Source organism: Catharus ustulatus, chromosome 27, assembly GCF_009819885.2.
Source record: "Catharus ustulatus isolate bCatUst1 chromosome 27, bCatUst1.pri.v2, whole genome shotgun sequence".
In the NCBI taxonomy this organism is placed as follows: Eukaryota; Metazoa; Chordata; class Aves; order Passeriformes; family Turdidae; genus Catharus; species Catharus ustulatus.
In genome coordinates, this window is record NC_046247.1 from 2,311,483 (window position 1) to 2,325,096 (window position 13,614).

General features: G+C 44.6%; 1 protein-coding gene across 2 annotated transcripts in view; it reads left to right on the forward strand.

Annotated features, from left to right (window-relative positions):
* DOCK5 (dedicator of cytokinesis 5) overlaps positions 1-13,614 on the forward strand; it is an 89,635-nt gene that overhangs the window by 18,560 nt on the left and 57,461 nt on the right. For both annotated transcript variants that reach the window (XM_033081440.1, XM_033081441.1), the window contains exons 2-8: positions 346-429; positions 3,788-3,828; positions 4,636-4,691; positions 5,577-5,673; positions 11,594-11,742; positions 12,423-12,558; positions 13,293-13,450. In XM_033081440.1, coding sequence (XP_032937331.1) covers positions 346-429; positions 3,788-3,828; positions 4,636-4,691; positions 5,577-5,673; positions 11,594-11,742; positions 12,423-12,558; positions 13,293-13,450 — 721 coding nt within the window. The remainder of the gene's footprint in view (positions 1-345; positions 430-3,787; positions 3,829-4,635; positions 4,692-5,576; positions 5,674-11,593; positions 11,743-12,422; positions 12,559-13,292; positions 13,451-13,614) is intronic.

Genomic DNA, 13,614 nt, shown 5'->3' on the forward strand with positions numbered 1-13,614 from the left:
TTCAAGGTTTTTCAAATAAATTAATTCAAAGTTTTTTGAATAAATTCATTCAAAGTTTTTAAATAAATGTATTAAAAGTTTTTCTAATAAATGAATTCAAAGTTTTTCAAATAAATGCATTCAAAGTTTTTCTAATAAAGGAATTCAAAGTTTTTCTAATAAATGCATTCAAAGTTTTTAAAATAATTGCATTCACATTTCTACATTATATTTATAACAACATTTCTTCATGCTAAAATCCATTCTATCCTTTCCCAGCATGACTCAATCCCTTTATTCCTTTTCCCAAACCTGATTAATTCACTTTTTTTTTCTCTTTTTCCCCCTTTTCTCCCCATTTTTCAGCCATCTACAACTTTGAGGCCACGCAGGAGGTGGAGCTGTCCCTGCAGGTTGGGGACACCGTTCACATCCTGGAGATGTATGAAGGTGAGGGGGGTCTGGGAGGGAAATAAAAACAAAATCAAATTATTTTTCAATTTTTAAGTCTTTATTTTCAGCTTCTGTTACAGCCCCAAGCACAGATTTGGTGTGGCTGTTTGATTTTTAAAATATTTTAAATTATTATTTTAAAATATTAAATGTTATTATTTAAAATATTTAAAAATATTGGTTTAAAATATTATTATTTTAAATATTTTTAAATACTGGTTTAAAATATTAAAATTGTTATTATTAAATTATTAAAAATAGAATTTTAAAATATTAAAAATTATTAGTTTAATATATTAAAGGTGTAGAAATGCAGAGGGTTTCTCATTGGTTTGGGAGGAAAATAATAACAAATCCAGATTATTTTTAAATTTTAAATCTTTATTTTCAACTTCTGTCACAGCCCCAAGCACAGATTTGGTGGCTTGATTTTTAAAATATTAAAAATTATTATTTTAAAATATTAAAAGCTAATATTTAAAAATATTAAAAAATATTATTTGTAATATATTAAAGATGTAGAAATGCAGAGGGTTTCTCGTGGGTTTGGAAGGAAAATTAAAACAAATCCAGATTATTATCCCCACAAAAATCCCTCAAAAATCCCTCAAAAAACCCTCAAAAATCCCTCAAAAATCATTTTTTGGGGGATTGGGAGATGGCTTGTGGAGTCATTTTTTGAGAGGTTTGGAGATGCCCTCTGGAGTAATTTTTTGAGCTGCAGATGCCCTGTGGAATCATTTTTTGGGTCTGGGAACCATGGAGACACTTCCAGGGATGGAATCAAACATTTCCAGGAATGGAATCAAACATTTCCAGGGATGGAATCAAACACTTCCAGGATGGAATCAAACACTTCCAGGAATGGAATCAAACATTTCCAGGGATGGAAATAATTCCAGGGAATGAGACACTTCCAGGGATGGAAACACTTCCAGGAATGGAATCAAACCCTTCCAGGATGGAATCAAACACTTCCAGGGATAAATGTAAACACTTCCAGGGAATGAGACACTTCCAGTGACGGAATCAAACACTTCCAGGATGGAATCAAACATTTTCAGGGCTGGAAACATTTCCAGGATAGAGTCAAACACTTCCAGGGAATGGAATCACTTCCAGGGATGGAAACACTTCCAGGGATGGAATCAAACATTTCCAGGGATGGAATCACTTCCAGGGATGGAATCAAACACTTCCAGGGCTGGAAACATTTCCAGGATGGAATCAAACGCTTCCAGGGATGGAATCAAACACTTCCAGGATGGAATCAAACACTTCCAGGGATGGAAACAATTCCAGTGAATAAAACACTTCCAGGGATGAAATCAAACACTTCCAGGAATGGAGACACTTCCAGGGTTGGAAACACTTCCAGGGATGGAATCAAACACTTCCAGGGATGGAATCAAACACTTCCAGGATGGAATCAAACACTTCCAGGGATGAAATCAAACACTTCCAGGAATGGAGACACTTCCAGGGTTGGAAACACTTCCAGGGATGGAATCAAACACTTCCAGGGATGGAATCAAACACTTCCAGGATGGAATCAAACACTTCCAGGATGGAATCAAACACTTCCAGGGATGGAAACATTCCAGGGATGGAGACACTTCCAGGCGTGGAATCACTTGCAGGGATGGAATCAAACACTTGCAGGGATGGAATCAAACACTTCCAGGATAGAATCAAACACTACCAGGGATGGAAACATTCCAGGGATGGAGACACTTCCAGGAATGGAAACACTGAGAGGAATCTCTCCTGACCTGCAGGATTTCGTCATTATTATTAATTGCAATAATTGATGGGAGCTGTGGCTGGAAGGAAGGCGTGCACTCTGACCCCTGGCAGGTTGTGCTTCTGCTGAAAAGAAGTTTATCTTGAATTTGTTGTGGTTTCAGCTGCCCTGAGGAGGTGAAGCAATGCCCTGGGTGCTGTGGGCCCCTGAGGAGGAGGAACAGGGACCTTGTGGTGACCTGGACTTGCATCATCATTTTTTATCATCATTTATCTTTTATCATCATTTTTATCATCATTTATTGTCATTATTGGAAAAGATTTTTCTTTCCACACTGCATAAAATCCACTTCATGAAGGGTAAAATTGAGGACTTGATCCATTAAAAAAAAAAAAAAAAACAACAAAAAAACAAAACAACATCTCCAAATTTTTAACCATTTCTTTTCAAGTCTGCTTCATTTTTTGGTCTCACTCAGATTTCAGTCTGAAATTTCTTTTGTCATCATCAACTGCAAAACCCTTCTCCATTTTCATCTCAAACACTTGAACAGCCTCTCATTGCTCTGAAGATTTAAGCAGATTTTTGGGAGTTTTTTGAAAAGAAGAAATCATATAATTAATTGACCAGTGCCCAAAGAATGATGTTCCTGCTCCTGATGGATAAATTATTGAAAGTGGGAGCAGAATTCCCAGAGGAGCTGCACGAGGTGCTTGCACAAACAGCTTTGCACAATCAGAACCAAAATGCTTTTTGTGCAAGAATTGCAAAATGTTTGACAGGAATGGGGGGAAGGCCCAGGGGCCCTCTGAAAAAAAAAAAAAGAGGAAGTTTTGTTATTGAAAGGCTGAAGGTTTCAAATGGGATCCAAATCCCTCCTGGAAAATTCCATGAGCTCTGTCTCCCACCCTGAGCAATTTGTGCTTTCCCCTTCAATTAATGACAGACAAAAATAGAACCCAAATCTTCTCATCCTTAATCCAGCACCTCATCCATGGCTCCATGATAATCTTGTTTTCCTCCCGTGCAAAGAAATGGAATTTCTCCTTTTTTCAGAATTTATTACTGGAATTTTGGAGTTTTTGAGGTGGCCAGAAACTGCATTTCAGAAAATAAATAAATGGAAATACAACCACATGCACATAAAAATCCTCAATAAAATATGAGGAGTGTCAGATCCATGGCTCTTTATGGAGGAATATGGAGGGACCAACAATAAAACCACCAAAAAAAATTAAAAACAAACCCAAAAGAACAATCCTCCTCTCTTCTTTGCCTGATTATTCCCTTAAACCCTTTTGCCTTCTTGATGCTGCCACTCAGCTGGGCTTAATCTCCTTGGATGGGCTTTAATGTCCCTCCCAAGCCACCCCATTCCATGGAAATCCTGGTTAAACCCCAGGTTTAAATTTAAATTTATTAATTTTTCCAAGGTGAGCTCGATAACCAGGATTTGTGCTCAATCAGAGGTGGAGTGGATCACACATGAGATCAATAAATTGGTGTTGTAGGAAGGTGGTGAGAGTTGCAATTTGTGTTTAAAAACACATGAAACTGTGTTTATTTTGACAGGAAATAATGAAATGTGAATCTCTGTGTTTGCTTTGGCAGGCTGGTACCGAGGCTACACGCTCAGAAATAAATGCAAGAAGGTACGACCTCAACTTTTGGGTTTTTCCCAGTTGGATTTCACACCCTTCAGACCACTCCTGGTGCTGAAAACTCCTGAATTTCATCTCCAAACAGCAGGCAGGACCTGCTGTGTCCTCAGGGACAGAAATCAAACCTTGAGCTGAAAAAAAAAAAAAAAAAAAAAAGAGAGAAAAGGGAACAGGAAAGGATTCCAGCATTTCCAGGAGGTTTCTCTGTGACCACAAAAATGTGGGAATTTCTGCAGATGCTGCAGACAGAGAACTCCAGGAATATCTCATGGCAATACTGGGAATTTCCAGCAGTATCTCATGGCAATACTGAGAATTTCCAGGAATTTCTCATTACAATATTGAGAATTTCCAGCAATATCTTATGGCAATATTGAGAATTTCCAGGGATGTCTCATGTCAATATTGGGAATTTCCAGCAATTTCTTATGGCAATATTGAGAATTTCCAGGGATCTCTCATGGCAATATTGGGAATTTCCAGGAATATCTCATGGCAATACTGAGAATTTCCAGGAATATCTCATGGCAATACTGAGAATTTCCAGGAATTTCTCCTGGCAATATTGAGAATTTCCAGGGATATCTCATGGCAATATTGAGAATTTCCAGGAATTTCCAGCATTTCCTGCAGGAGGATCAGGGTCAATAAAATAAAATAAGGAACCTGCTGCTCCTCCCTGGCCTTTTTTTCTGGGACTTTTCCTTACTCCTTTCCCCTGTTTTTTTATTAAATACCTTCTTGTCACATCCCACCTCACAGCAGGATTGATTTATTTTATTTTTTCTTAATTTTTAGGGCATTTTCCCAGAGACTTACATCCATTTAAAAGAGGCCATCGTGAAGGACCGGGGGTAGGTTGGCATTTTTTTGGCATCAAAAAAAAAAAAAATTCAATTTAAATCACAAAAGAACAAATTTAAGTAGCTGTGATTTTTTTGGTAGTTGTTGTATTTTTTTTTAATATGAGTAATTATTAGTTGTTATAAAGTTGTTTATTGTAAAGGTGCATTTGTTTTAAAAGGTTTCAAGGGTTCAAATTCACGTTAAAAGATTTTAATATCATGTTTTAATTGAAGTAAATTTTTAATTAGAATGAGAATCTATTTTTTTGCAAAATCACAGCTGGTCACAGAGTCTGTTTATTGACAAAAGGTTCAAACAAATTCATATTCATAACACCAGCCCCTCCCAGCCCTGCTTCCCATGGTAATTAGCTGGAATGGCAATTAAGCAGCGTGGTTGGCTCCTGGAATTAAGTCTGGGCTCGTTTTTGTGGGGAGGGGTCTGAAAAGGAGGAAGTAAGGTGAGTCTTCCTCACCCTGACCTTTTCTATCAATGACAACACAAATGATTTCTGGGGATAGTCTAATTTTTCAAAGAATGAGTTTGTGGTTGCAATTGTTTGTGTTCTTTGGACCTACCTACCAGTTTCATCCTTTCCCATTGCAAGCACAGCTCAGCAAACATAAATTGACAGGAATCAATTATTGAAGTTTCAGGTAACTATCTCCAGCCCAGTTTCTTCTAACTTTTAACTAAAATCTTAATTTTTTTAAGATTAGTGTTTCACCTCTAGAATCTTGCTGTCCCCACTCCGAGCAGCTCCAGGCAGGCCCCTCTCACCCCCACACTTTGCAATAAACACAATTCCAAGCTTTAGAGATTTGTGTCTGTCCCGACTGCCTGCCCACCGTGGCCACCACCACTCTCCTCCAGGTTTGTCCCTGTCCCTGCAGGCAGCACGAGACAGTGATCCCCAGCGAGCTGCCCCTGGGCCAGGAGCTGACGGCCACGCTGCGCGAGTGGGCAGCGATCTGGCACCGCCTCTACGTGGTGAGTGCTGCCCAAAGCTGGGCTCTGCTGCCTAAGCCAGGCTTTGTCCAGCTGGGCTGAGCCTGGGCACTGTGCAGGGTGATCTGGGAGGGGTGAAATGGGGCTGGGGGGGCTCAGAGGTGTCAGGTTTGGGGTGTGACAGAGGGGAAGGGATCCCTGGGATCACAGAGCTGTGGTGACACTGCCCTGGGTGGCACACAAGGGCTGACACTGGTCACACTGTCACTGTCAGGGCAGGGGTCACACTGGGCTCACAGAGGTGTGGGTGACACTGCCCTGGGTGGCACAGCAGGACCTGGCACTGGTCACACTGTCACTGGAAGGGCACAGGTCACACTGTCACTGTCAGGGCTGGGATCCCTGGGATCAGACAGATGTGGTGACACTGCCCTGGGTGGCAGTGGCTGGCACAGGTCACACTGTCACTGTCAGGGCAGGGGTCACACTGTCACTGTCAGAGCACTGGTCACATTGTCACCGTGTCAGGGCACTGGTCACACTGTCACTGTCAGGGCTGGCACAGGTCACACTGTCACTGTGTCAGGGTAGGGGTCACACTGGGCTCTCAGTGTCACTGTCAGGGCTGGGGTCACACTGTCATTGTCAGAGCACTGGTCACACTGTCACCGTGTCAGGGCACTGGTCACATTGTCACTGTCAGGACTGGGATCTCTGGGCTTAGAGAGCCCTGGGTGACACTGCCATGGGTGGCACACAAGGGCTGACACTGGTCACACTGTCACTGTCAGGGCAGGGGTCACACTGGGCTCACAGAGCTGTGGGTGACACTGCCCTGGGTGGCACAGCAGGACCTGGCACTGGTCACACTGTCACTGTCAGGGCAGGGGTCACACTGTCACCGTGTCAGGGCGCTGGTCACACTGTCACTGTCAGAGCTGGGTGCCCTGGGATCAAGAGCCATGGGTGACACTGCCCTGGGTGGCACAGGTCACACTGTCACTGTCAGGTCACTGGTCGCATTGTCACTGTGTCAGGGCACAGTCACACTGTCACTGTAAGGGCACAGGTGACACTGTCACTGTCAGGGCAGGGGTCACACTGGGCTCACACTGTCACGTCACTGGTCACATTGTCACTGTGTTAGGGCAGGGTTCCCTGGGCTCAGAGAGCTGTGAGTGACACTGCCCTGGGTGACACTGCCCTGGGTGACACTGCCCTGGGTGACACTGCCCTGGGTGACACTGCAGGGCTGGCACAGGTGCCACTGTCACTGTCAGGGCAGGGATCCCTGGACTCAGAGAGCTGTGGGTGACACTGCCCTGGGTGACACTGCAGGGCTGGTACAGGTCACACTGTCAGGGCTGGCACAGGTCACACTGTCACTGTCAGGTCACTGCTCACATTGTCACCGCATCAGGGCACAGGTCACACTGTCACTGTCAGGTCACTGGTCACATTGTCACTGTGTTAGGGCAGGGTTCCCTGGGCTCAGGGACCTGTGAGTGACACTGCAGTGCTGGCAGGGGTCACATTATCACCCTGTCAGGGCACATGTCACACTGTCACTGTCAGAGCTGGCACAGAGGTCACAGTGTCACTGTCAGGACTGGGATCCCTGGGATCAGAGGGCTGTGGGTGGCACTGCCCTGGGTGACACTGCAGGGCTGGTACTGTCACTGTCAGGGCTGGCACAGGTGACACTGTCACTGTCAGAGCACTGGTCACATTGTCACCGTGTCAGGGCACTGCTCACACTGTCACTGTCAGGGTAGGGTGCCCTGGGATCAGAGGGCTGTGGGTGGCACTGCCGTGGGTGGCACAGCAGGACCTGGCACTGGTTACACTGTCAGTGTCGGGGCAGGGATCCCTGGGATCAGACAGATGTAGGTGACACTGCCCTGAGTGACACTGCCCTGGGTGGCACTGCCCTGGGTGGCACAGCAGGACCTGGCACAGGTCACACTGTCACTGTAAGGGCAGGGATCGCACTGTCACTGTCAGAGCACTGCTCACATTGTCACCGTGTCAGGGCACTGGTCAAACTGTCACTGTCAGAGCTGGGTGCCCTGGGATCAAGAGCCATGGGTGACACTGCCCTGGATGGCACAGGTCACACTGTCACTGTCAGGGCAGGGGTCACACTGTCATTGTCAGAGCACTGGTCACATTGTCACCGTGTCAGGGCACTGCTCACGCTGTCACTGTCAGGGCTGGGTGCCCTGGGATCAAGAGCCATGGGTGACACTGCCCTGGATGGCACAGGTCACACTGTCACTGTCAGGTCACTGGTCACATTGTCACTGTGTTAGGGCAGGGTTCCCTGGGCTCAGGGACCTGTGAGTGACACTGCAGTGCTGGCAGGGGTCACATTATCACCGTGTCAGGGCACAGGTCACACTGTCACTGTCAGAGCTGGCACAGAGGTCACAGTGTCACTGTCAGGACTGGGATCCCTGGGATCAGAGGGCTGTGGGTGGCACTGCCCTGGGTGACACTGCAGGGCTGGTACTGTCACTGTCAGGGCTGGCACAGGTGACACTGTCACTGTCAGAGCACTGCTCACATTGTCACCATGTCAGGGCACTGCTCACACTGTCACTGTCAGAGCTGGGTGCCCTGGGATCAAGAGCCATGGGTGACACTGCCCTGGATGGCACTGGTCTATTATTTATACTTTTAATTTAATAATCAAATTCTTGTGACCCTCAGTGCAGCACTGACTGTCCAACCTGAAATCAGGAAGAAGGAGGAAGATGAACACCAAAAGGAGACACCACCCAAAATCCTCCATCTTGTCCCACACCCATTACTGTTTTATAAAAACCTTAAATTTAAAATTCTTCACTGTATGAAAGCACAAATTTCTATTTAACTGCACACTCATGATTTTAACTCCATCACTCCAATTTTGGAAGCTTTCTCCAAAGTGTTCTCCTGGGGGTCAGTGCCAGAAAGCTCCAAAATTCCAAATTTCTGGGATCCAACAGAGAACAAATCCAAAATTGAGTTGCTTTATTTTAAAGCACATTAAAAAGTCAAACTTGATTTTTTTTTCTCTGAGCAGTAGCAAGTTCAGCCTGCACAAAATCCTTTAATTAAGAAAAGGAGTGAAATTAAATGAGCTCTAATCACCCAGAGCAAGTTTTCCTGGTGAAAATTTCACCAGTTGTGTTTGTGTGCCACAAAACCACAAGAATTTGTTCCACCCTCTCCATTTAATGAGCAGCTCTACGTGATGCTGTTACTGTGTGAGAGTTTTTGTTCCTGGCTTTTTTTTATTTCTGAAGAACTTTCAATTCCCAGCCTCAGAATCTGTTTTTTTTAACGAGCAGAAATCTTTCATGTTCCTGTGCTTAACCACTCTTAAGTCTTAAAATAGGTTTGGAAAACGTTGTGGTTTAAAATGGATTTGAGTTTATTTTATTTTCCCTGCAGTATTAAAAGAATTTTTAAAAAGCTAAAGGAGGAAGGAGGCATTTGAGGAGAAAAGGGAAACATGAGGGGATTTTTTTTATTTTGGCAGTATTTAATTTCACTTCTTTAATTTCTGTGGGTTTCATTGCAGCAGTGGCTTTATCTCCACTGCAGAAAAACACAGAAATGGGGAGAGTTTTGAATTGGTTTGATTAACAGGAATTAGCTGTGGAGATAACTCAGGTCAAACTGAGGTCTGCTCTGAAAATTCACACAAATTGCATTTTCTTTGCAAGTTTTTTTAGGCAAGCACATGTTTTTTACTTTGCTTAATAAATGTATTTAAAATATCCTTTCTAAGGAGCCCCTGTCAGCCCCTTGGTGTTCACCCAAATCAAAGGGAGGATTGTTTCCATACCTTTAAATTTAAGGGAAATTCAAGTGGTTTCTATAATTCCTGTTCTTTCAGAGATGAGAATGGGAAAATAATTACAATTAATATTAAATTTTCTATGCTGACAGGCACTGACCCCCAGGAAAACTCTGCTTTTGACCTGAGAATGTGGAGAAAAAAGTTGAAAAATTGCAAAATGGAATGATAGAACTGGGATGATGGGGGTGTAGTTTGAACAGAAGTGTGTGATGTCACATGGGGGAAAATTTAGATTTTAAAGTTTTAAAATGTAATGGTATATATTTATCAAGATGGGGGATTTAGGGCAGAGGTTTCCTTCTTCTCCACCTTTTTCTTCATGGCTTTGGGTGGTACTGTGTGATTGGATAAAAAAAATCTGCATTGAGGGCCATGGGTGATTAGTTGTTGGGTTAAAAATAAAAATAATTTAGGTGTCATTTCTTAATTGCACAGTTTGTCCCTACAAGGCTTTGGAGAGAGTGAGACACAGCTCCATTTTTAGTCTGTGAGCTTGAAGTGCTGCAGAACTCACTGTAATACAGATAAGAATTAACAAACAAGAAATTCTGTCTGCAGCTTTGAATGCTGACCCTGGCAAAAAGAAGATAAAACACAATAATGACCCAAACCACACCCCAGGGGAAGCTCTGAATGCAAAACCAGGCACTGAATTAGGCTTGAATTTTTTGTTTGGAGCTGAAAAGCTCAACACTGCCCCAGTAAATCCAGATCTGTGGCACTTCCCTGTGAGAGGAGTCAGAATCCTACCAGGAACTGCCCCACTGGGGTGGCAGAGAGAAAATGGAGCCTGGGCTCCCTTTTTGATGTTTTAAATGTCTTCTTTGACACTTTTATACTTAGCTGAGCACTATTGCCAGAACCAGGGTGGGTTCTAACATACCCATGTTTAATTACAGCCTTGGAGCTGCAGGAACAAGGTGTGGGAATGGGACTGGTGTGATGAGGGTGGAACCAGGGAAGGGCAGGGGAGTGTTTTCATTAATTAGAGATGAAAACAGAAGGAATGGCAGGAGGGGACTCTTCCCCAGGCAGGTTTTGATGTCTTGTTGTCCTGGTTTGGAGGACAGGTGTCTGCTGAGAAAGGCAGGAGCTTCTCTTTGAAATGGAGAATGAAAACCCCCTCCCTCCAAATTATTATCATTTTGAAATCAAGGGGCTCTCAGGCAAAGATATGGGAATAGGAATAACAGTTCTTTACTAGGGAAATTAAAATAGAAATACAGAATTCCAAAGAACAACCCCAAGCCCTGGCAGAGTCAGAATCCAAGCTGACAGCCGTCAGTCAGGCAGGGTGTTGGCAGCAGTCCCATCCCATGGTGGCTGCATCCTCCTGCAGTGACAGATGTGGCTCAGCTGGAGCAGTGCTCCTGGACAAGGTGCAGTTTCCCTCTGGAGCTCCAGGGATGATGTGGAAGGGTCTGGTTTTCCTCTGGGATCCAGTGGGAAAGGCTGCTCTGATGTTCCAAATCTCAGATTTGATCAGGGTAGGAAATGCTTGGCTCCTCCCCTGGCTGGAGCATCTCCCCATGGGATGATGGAATTTTATCAGCCATGCCCTGGGACTCAGTGGCCATGGACAGGAGAGATCTCCTGGAGGGAGGATGGGCTGTGGGAAGATAAAGAACACTGCCCCAGCTGGTTTAACAGCTGGCCATGAACAGGAGATATCCCACAGAGATCAGGATCACTGCCACAGCTGCTTTAACAGCTGGGGACAGAATCCAAGCTTTTGGTCACATCCTGTGTTGCACCCCAAAACATTTGTTCAGTGCCCTTGTCCTGTACAGAATTTCTCTGTCCCTTTTAAGAAAATCCTCCATCAGAGCAGTGTGGAAAGCACCAGAGGTTTATTTTTAGTGGGTGAGGTTTTTCTGAAATAATGTCCCAGGGAAAGGTGAAGCCCTTGAAGACACTTAAAGATCTTAAAGGCACTTAAAGCTTGGCAGAATTTACTGCATGGCTCTGGTCTTGTGGTGTGCCAGGTGTTTTTAGTTCAATAAAACTTGTGGGGGTCTGCAGCTGCACACATTTCACAAGGGTTGCTGAGCTAAGGCTTCCAAGTTTTCCTTGATTAAAATTGCCCATTTTTTATTTTTTTTTTCACCCTAGAACAACAAAACCACTCAGTTCAGGCACGTGCAGCAGCTCACCTACAGCCTGATAGAGTGGAGATCCCAAATCCTCTCGGGGACCCTGCCCAAGGATGAGCTGGCTGAGCTGAAGAAAAAAGTCACTGCCAAGATCGACTATGGCAACAGGTGAGCTCCAAACTCCACCTGGAGCCTCCCAAACCCTGGGGAGGGCTCAAAATGCAAAACCAGGCACTGAGTCAGGGTGGAATTTTTCCTTGGAAAGGGTGGGATGGCAGCTTTGAGTGCCCATGGCACCCAGGCAGTTGGAGCAGTTGGTTCTTGATCTGTGCCTTGGCAGGAATTCTGTTTTAATTCTGCACAGATCCTGGCACTTGGAGCACAGTTTGCACCTGGAATTGGATGCTGCTGGGGAAATTCTCTGCTTTAGCAGCAGCTGAGGGCAGGATTCCATAAACACCCCAGCCCTCAGTGGTTTGCAGTCTCCAGGACTCATTTATCTCCCTCTTGGCTCTGATGCAGCTCCAGTAAATGAATTAAGAAGAAGAATAACAATAAGCTGCTATCCACGAGCTTGGTTCCATTCATCCACCGTTGGAACAAAGCCATTTAAGCAGGAATAAGGGAGATGTCATTTCTAGGATTGAGTTACCTGGCTAATTCCTTCTTCCTTTAATGGGAAAATGGGAGAGAGGAGTTTTTGGAGGCAGGAAAAGCAGCAGTGAGTGAGGTTATTCCATGAGGGGGATGTTGAACTTCCAGCCCCAGGCAGTGATTCGATCTTTGCTGCTCCCACATTCTGTTTTTTAATTTTATTTTATTTTATTTTGTCTCCTGGGGCTGTCCAGGATCCTGGGTCTGGATTTGGTTGTCCGAGATGACAATGGGAACATCCTGGACCCAGATGAGACCAGCACAATCTCCCTGTTCAAGGCCCATGAGACTGCATCCAAGAGGATTGATGAGAGGATCCAGGAGGAGAAGGTACCCCTGGGGTCCCTGCTTTGCCCTCTTCAGTCCCTTTTGTGCCCACTGGTGTGGGAACCCAAAACATTCCCTGGATGGTTCCAGACCCCTTGGCACAGAGCCCAGAACCCCTGTGCCTTGGATTTCAACCCCTGGGAAAAATCACCACCCTTACATGAAGAATTACAAGTCACAAAAAAATAAATTAGATTATTATAAGGTGAAAAAGTAGATTTTTAAGATTGTTTATAATAAGGGTCTGGGGTCAGGATGGAGGAACCTGGGCGTGTTCTGTCCTTCTTTCTCCTTCTTCCTGCATCCATCTTCTGGGTGATGTTGGCACTTTTGGATTGGTTTAGAGCAGAACCAGACTGTACAATAGAAGTGATAGGCGTTGGAAGATAACTGTAAATAATGTTGATGTAGTTTATAGTATAAAAAGATAATGCCAGCCCAGGGTGGGCAGTGTGCCTGGGGCTGAGCTGGGAACGGACCTGGGCTGGGCAGGGAAAGAACTTTGAGATGAGATAAAATAAACACCTCTGGAAACTACAGAAGAGTCTCCTGACTCTCTGGAACACAGAGACTCTAAAACACACACAGGTGTCAGCTCAGGCTCCAGAGACATCACCAACCACACTCTGGTTTTATCTTCCTCCTCATGCTGTGCTCCTTTGGCACTAAACTAAATTCTCCTGTGTTTGTTCGTGGTGGAAATACAAAATCTCATGGAAATGTGAAATTCTTTGCAGTCCCTGCAGCAGAGTTTGGACCTCAGGGGGCAGCCAATTTTCAACTCCACCCACACTTACAGCCTCTATGTGAACTTCAAGAACTTTGTCTGCAACATTGGGGAAGATGCAGAGCTGCTGATGAGCCTCTACGACCCTGACCTCTCCAAATTCATCAGGTAGGGGCTGGTTTTGGAGATCCTCAAGCAATGGAGTCATCAGGGTGATCGTTCTGAAGAAGTTAGAAAGGGAGAGCCAGCAGATGTTTTCCAGTTCTGTGGGGGAAAAATGAATTCCAATTTCTTTGGAATGAATTTCAGAGAGATAGGAGGTCCAGGCACTG